Source organism: Chenopodium quinoa, unplaced genomic scaffold, assembly GCF_001683475.1.
Source record: "Chenopodium quinoa cultivar QQ74 unplaced genomic scaffold, ASM168347v1, whole genome shotgun sequence".
In the NCBI taxonomy this organism is placed as follows: Eukaryota; Viridiplantae; Streptophyta; class Magnoliopsida; order Caryophyllales; family Amaranthaceae; genus Chenopodium; species Chenopodium quinoa.
Window position 1 is genome coordinate 1,379,234 of NW_018743331.1, and position 7,665 is coordinate 1,386,898.

General features: G+C 37.2%; 1 protein-coding gene across 1 annotated transcript; it reads right to left on the reverse strand.

Annotated features, from left to right (window-relative positions):
• Window positions 1–4,363: 4,363 nt before the first annotated feature.
• LOC110737477 (protein FAR1-RELATED SEQUENCE 1-like) lies at window positions 4,364–5,943 on the reverse strand. Its single transcript, XM_021917837.1, has 2 exons — window positions 5,722–5,943; window positions 4,364–4,774 (listed from the first exon to the last, which is right to left on the reverse strand). The coding sequence occupies exons 1-2, from the start codon at window positions 5,941–5,943 to the stop codon at window positions 4,364–4,366; spliced, it is 633 nt and encodes a 210-aa protein (XP_021773529.1).
• Window positions 5,944–7,665: the final 1,722 nt, after the last annotated feature.

Genomic DNA, 7,665 nt, shown 5'->3' on the forward strand with positions numbered 1-7,665 from the left:
GTTTTTCATAACTTATATATATAAACAATTAATTATAACCAAAATTTGTAATTACAATTAAACACATTTAAATAAGAGTTGAATTTTGGAGGCATTCCAAAACTTGAAATTCGAATAAAAATCTGGTTTTGGGGGGAAATTTCCCACTCAACTTTGACCGAGTACTTCACCTCGGAAATTGCACAAATAAAATACATTAGTGTCAGCCTTTTCTTTTTGGAAGTACGGAACTTATAAAACACCAACATGCATGTTAAAATACAAACAACACCTTTTGAAGTACTAACAGGTATTTTCTTGCGTAAAAGTATACAATCATAGATGATTCAGATACCAACAAACATATTTCTAGATTACTCTTGTCGAGTTTGTCAAAAACTTCTCAAATTCCCAATACATGTTTCAAATGTGTAAAGGGACGTTTTCAATATGTACAACTTGTGTTTGGTGAAAAGAGTTATTCCCAACAACAGATCATATTATACCATCTCTAGGTGGATAAATATTATAATGGTCTGCTTAGGGTACCAAAAAAAATCAGAAATATATTAACCATTGTAGTTGTATGTAATAGTAGTCCTTATGATAGAGGTATAAATATAACAAGACATTTTAAAACCTTCTTCCCTACCACTAACCATTTTCACTCTGTTAAGATGGTGAGAACATTTTGTAAGCCAAAGATATTTTCAATTACAAACCGTATTTATCAAAGGGAAATTAAAAGATTATCTAATGTTGAACCCAAATTACATCCCAAAAATTGTATGTATTTCGATCCAATAAAGCCAAACAACCCAAAAATAGATTACACGGGTTGCAAATAATACATCGACGAGTTTGCATTTTTAGTCGGACACACGATTCCGGATGAGATTATCTAACAAGAAATGCTTGCATTTATAAAAAAGAAGGTCAAACTTTTAGGGAACAAACATGAGCTTATGAAGACGGTGGATGGTAAGATTGCACCATCACACTTACCTCACATGGAAGACCTAGGTGACTACACAAGGAAGTTAATTGCGTTTTTTTAATTGGTGTTTTCAACGACTGGAGGTTGGTGAACTTGTCCCCAAATATTTATTACCAATTTTTGATCCGGAGTCGGTGGCGAGACCGGAGCTAACACCGTGTTTCCGGCTACCCACATCCCCAAATTATTTGTTTATAGGAACCTTCACAGACACCTTGCACATAATGGTGGTACACACCAAGGTTTTTGATTTCAAAATGAAGGTCAACTTTCTTAAATTGTCGAAGACAAGGAGAAGGTATCACGCTTTTGAGGTTAGTTCGAGCAGCTTATTTGCCAACAATAGAGACCCCATTATAATTGAAGAATATATTGTAGTTTGGAATGCTAGGGGTATGACTCGACAATCGTTCATAGAAAATTTCAAAAAGATTGACGAGATACTAAGCACGGTAGCTATTTTAATCACTGAGAGTCGTACACCGACAGCCATGATCGATCGGCTGAGCAAAGATTTACCAATTACCTACTGCTTTCATGCTTTTGGACAAGATGAAGGGCCTGGGGTAATTGTCCTAGGATGGAATGCTACCTACCTGAAGCTACGCTACTTGCACAGGAAAACTGGCATTGACTTTGGTTTTCTCCTGAGGTGGAATTCAAGGCAATTCATTTATTATCAATTTTTCACATTTTGATTTATTAAATACATGAAATTAATTATGGAGCATCGTAGACATTTCGGACGGATGGCACAGAGAAATATGAGACATACGAGGTGGAGGAAGAGGAAGACAATGACGCCATGGAAATAGTATGTGAATTAGACGAAGAGGAAGGGTTTGACGTGATGAATGTGTTTAACAATGACTACATACACTAGTTTGTTTGATGAAGAAAATGATCCATTCGAACATGACTTGTGATTTTTCTTTGATTATGTTATGTTTGTAATTTCTACTACTCGAAAACATGTATGTTGGTATCCGGAAGTCATTATTTAGTATCTAAAACAAGAATGCAGCTAAAAGGTATATTATTGATAATTGTTAGGATACGCTAATAACCCAGTAGCAGCAATACACATTCTACCAAGCCTAAACCATAAGGACGTCATATTATTTATTAGTCGTTCAACCCCACGGTTGTAATACAAAATCTACAATGCCTACTTACTAGAGTGTTGTTGTTGCACTTCACAACCATCCAATCCCTCTCCCAAGAATCCGTTTCGGTGTTGTAGTGTTTTAAAATGAAGAACTTATTTGGCATGAGACTTTCCCATACCATCCCAAGGGATGCCTTCACTTGCCTCCCTGAAGTTAAGGTTTGAACACCATTTCCATCCACACAATCGGATGTATCAAAAACATCAGTCACCTCATTCACTATGACAAATGCAACGTTGTAACTTGTGGCGATTTGTTTCATCTTCTTTACGGCCGCAACTAACGTCTTTTTTTGCTCAATGAAACCTTTACTACTGTTGTCATGGTCACGTCTAAACAAATACACAATTGAATCAAGAGCTACAAACCTTGTGTGCCTACAACCTTCATGTGAATTTATGATCATTGCCTCAACTTGATTCAAAACCAAACTTATTTCTTCTGGCCTCTTAATCTTCTTAACTTGTACCATACTAAGTGGATCTTCCCCGACAAATTCCTCACTATTACACAACGATAAGCTGAGCCGGTACAACCTTTCAGCCGGGAATATGGGACAAGCTTGAATATAAATAGATGACCTGTAAAGCTCGTCGTCCCGTGGTTTAAACAAGCACGTAAGGAGTAACTGTAAGCATATTTGAGTCTTCCCGACACCGCTTTCACCATACAACTCTGTCACTTTCCCCGTTGCTATACCCCCATTCAACATCAAATCCACTCTTCCACATTTTGTTCGACATTTTTGACTCATTTTTTGTTGAAATGAATAGGGTCTACAGTAATATTCTTTAAATATATCAGTTGGACGAGGTTAATAGGATAAGATGCGACCACCTTTTTAAATTACTCTTATCCACTTCGAATCAAGGGTACGTTGGTATTGATTAAGTGGATGTTGGTTTATAAAAATGCAAGTTGGTATTCATTAGGTGGATGTTGGTATCCACTTTAGCAGTTTGTATCAAATCTATAAATGATGGTGTAACAAATTATACTACGTATGAATTACCTAAAAGTTGGTACCACATTTTCAATTTGGTATTAAATACGTCAAAGTTGGAATCAAATTTTTTTTCCAAATAATCAATAACATTACAATACACCATGACCAGCCCAAGTTTATACAAGGCTCGACGTTGAAAGTTGTTGGTGAAATACTGCAGCGTAGCTGTGTTCGATAACTGGATTCCACCCACGGAAGAGTAATTTATTGCGTTACTACTAACCAGTTGTTCACAATACTAGCCTGCCACCAATTGAAAACCAAAATATCTTCTAACAATCAAATTGGAATACTAATAACTACTAATATCTGTAAATAATGTGCCACGTTAACTTACCGACTGATTACACTCTCCCACCTCTTGTTCTGTCCCATGATCAAAATTTACACTAGCACCGAAAGCGCAAGGAACCAGCATTCGTATTGGTATGCTATTAGGGCCAACAAAGAACGACTGACTATAAAAACCTGATCCCATATAACCACCAAAAAGTGCTAGAGGATAAGGTTGTGTCCCTCCATCATGGGGGCACTGCATACATGGTTCCAGCTGCTTTATCAACCCATACAACAAAAATCAATATAACAACAGCCACAAAAAAATATCAAACCAGACCATACATACATACATACAATACTAATTGAAATCATTTACTACTTTTCAAACAAGCCATTTTCAATGTGAGAAACAAGTAATAACTTATTAATGCAGTGCTTGAGCCTTTACTAATTCGAGCTTGTTTTGTAACAATCTCCTCTTCACCCTCACTTGAAGATTCGTCACTTGTTATGGCTGCCCTCTTTTTGCCCTTCCTTTTTCGGGTACTTTTTCTCTTCTTTTTAATAACAATCTCTTCTTTACTATCACTTAACGATTCATCAGTTGATGTTTCTACGACCTTTTTCCCCTTCCCTTTGCCAATACTTTTTCTCTTCTTTTTAGGACCCAGTTTTTTTTTCTACTTCTATGGTGATTTCTTCCTTGACTGGCTTACCAGATCTTTCACACTATCATTTCGGGTGCCATTAGGTGTGGGATTGGTGAAGGAGATTGATATGGGGTAGTGGGTCTACAATTCGGGCCACCCATAGGAGTGGGGGGATTACCAGTACATGGAACACCACCATTAACACCCTTGTTAACAGAGGATGGAGTACCTGGGAATTGGTTGTTGTGTGGTTGGTTTTCATCACAATTACTCTTATTATTACCTACCATGATGCAACCCCTACAGGTTTCCCCTCCTTCTCCTCCAAACGCAAACTCATTACTCCAATTTGCTTTATCAATAATGCATTATAATCATCTGAAACCATTACCCGAAGTACAGCAGGTTCAAAGGCCAACATAGCCCTGTCATATCGTTGTACTTCTTCAGTTTTTAAAGGATCGTGGTATGCTACCTTCACCATAGTATGATTACGATGAGTTTCTTTCCACCACCTATCAAGGACATACTTCTCGGGAACCGCACCATCCAACTGTATATCCAACACTTTTACAATATGACTACAAAGTATTCCATGGCATTGAAAGTGTTTGCAAACACACTCCACATCAGACATTTCCATGTCGAAGGCCACAACAACATTCCGCTTCTCATTCTTAAAGGGAATTTCTTTCTTCAAAAACATTGACCATATCCATATTCGGTCCTATAACATGCTCCACCACGGTATCTGATACGTTCCTTCTACTAAGGACTGTCAAATACATCACTCTCATACATAGAAGCTGAACCTCCTCAAACTTTGCATCCGTGTAAACTTTCTGGTAAGTACGCTCCAAAGCAACCTCCGTCAAGAAGGACGCAGAATACGGCTTCTATTTGCATCAGCTTCTAGCTCATCCTTCGCCCTACTCTCCATAGCCTTGCAATATCTTGGAGCAAATTGAAACAAACGCGTACTCTTTCGTAGATAGCCATCAAAGAAGCTATTCATACTTTCCACTCTCGGGGTTGTTTGTATTCCAACCAAAAAAACATGTTTTAAGTACGTCGGTATCCACATATCTCACTCCTGAAAGAAACCTGCAAACAAAAACTACAAATATTTACCAAAAACAACATGCCTACGATAAAGAAAAACAACATTAATTACACAAACACCAAACACACCTTCCAACCAATTGTTGCATTCTTTTCCCTTCAATTTATATTTCTCCATCACACCCATCCATGATTCTACAAACTCCTCCCCTGTCAAACTATTATAAATTACATGCTTTAGGACCTCCTTGATTTCTTTGTATTTCGACAACGAACCAAGCGTCTATGCAAACTTTTGCATAATGTGCCACATGCACTAACGGTGGAAGGTACACGGCCTTGGAAATACTTTTGCAATAGCCTTCCTCATGGCTTGATCCTGGTCAGTCATGATGGAAGACAGGGCTTTCCCACCATACAAGCAAGCCACATTTTAAATAACCACACAAACGTCTTTGCATCCTTGTGAGACAACAAAGCACATCACAAAAGAACACTTTGCCCATGATGATTTACTCTTACAAAATTAGAAAAAGGCATGTGATACTTATTTGTCATATAAGTTAAATTAAAATATACCACATCCCCGAAATTCTCATACGCAACCCTACTACGAGCATCAACCCCCATTACATCCTTTAACCTCCTAGCTCCATCTACTCTATGCATATGGAAATTTTTTTGATTATCTACAGTCATCTTATGGAAATAATCTAGCATTGCCATAGCATCTCCATACTTTAACTTCAGCCTTGTCTTTCTATTTACAATGTTATACATATCTTTTTTAGAAAGTCCCATATTCTCATACCCATTTTTTAGTGAGCTAAATTATTATAAATTTGAGGTATGGAAGAGCTGGCCCCATAATCATTGTCAATTCTTGCCTCAACCGTCTTTGTAATTTTTTCGTTTTTAAACATGACAATATGATTAGAGTGACTGGGTTTCGAAGTGTACTCCTGGTGCTCATTAACAACCTTGATCACTACCCATTCCCCTAGTTCATGCATCGTTGCATACAAAACAACAAGGCAGTTGCACTTTTTAGATTTCTTTTTCACCAAAGGGTCTACATTCACAAATACCCTTTTCCCATTCACAACTCTCCTATATTGTTCCAACCCATAACACTTACATTTCCACACGTAATTGCGTACAGTTTTGGCTTCCTCAGTTTTCAATGGCTTTCGACCACCTACACATACAACACCAAAACCTTGTTGTTTGCCATAGCTCCTGTAGTAATGATTAACTTCATCCCAGGAAGAAAACACCATTCCCACAGAAGGTCCATCAACTAACTTCACTCCACCATTATTTTCTCCTGCTACTTCCCCACCAACATTCTCCCCTACCCCACCTGGGACATTCACATCATCATGTCCCTATGCCACATTCTCCCTTCCTTTAAATTCTGTAACCACACACTCATCACCCTCATTCTCATCTATATCCTCAATATTCTCAAACACATCATTCTCATCAATAACAACCTCATCATCCTCATCTATACAAATATCAGTATCCACATCTAAATTAACCCCAACATCATTGTTCTGCATACAATCCATTTCATTGTATCAATTACTCACCTTACAAAACATTCGTTAACTCAATACGAATGTAAAATCAGATAAAAAGCAACAAAACATCATCGACACATATAATACAAACTATCACTACTTTGATACCAACTACATTATCAACAAAAAAAAGTGCCAACAAACATAAAAATTACACCAACACAACAACACAATTCAATTTCACATGGTTTAAAATCAAATTAACAACCAAGTACAACGTACGACACAACCTTGTCCTCACCTTCTTCTTCAACACAATCTTAATCGAGGAAATTTGAAATCATATTTCGCCAACACAGTTCTCCCTTTATAGATTCTTTTGCATTTCCAAATTTCGCATCAACAACAACATAATTTTAATAACGCCAACAATTGAACAACAACAACCACACATAATACCAATTCAAGAACAACAATCACAAAAAAATTCAGCTACATTTCGTTTTTGAGATTAATATTCATAACAATGAACAACATTGAACAAACAAAATTCACCAACGACTTCCCAACCCAACAACATTCACTAATTACATTCAAAATTTGATCCTCACAACAGATCTATTATATAGCCATAGTAGTACCCAAATTCACATAAATGAATAAATTGTTCGATACTCTATAACTTACAAGATTTAGTGCACGCTTAACGCCGGTCTCTGCATCCTCCATTATATTCCACCCAGGTTACCCAAATTGGGGATGCATTCGCCGCACTGGAACACCACTTTATCTCTCTAGTTTTTGGCGCTTCAAACCCAAAAAATGGCTTACATTCATTCACGTGACTCCTGAATCTATTTCTTCATTTCTTTATTCCATTGACTTATTTCAGATTCCATTATTACCCTTACTAGCATATGCATGTATGTTATGTCCTCACATAATGCGTAATGACTATTCCGCCCTTACTAGAGCTTTCATTGTCTCTAGTAGCTAG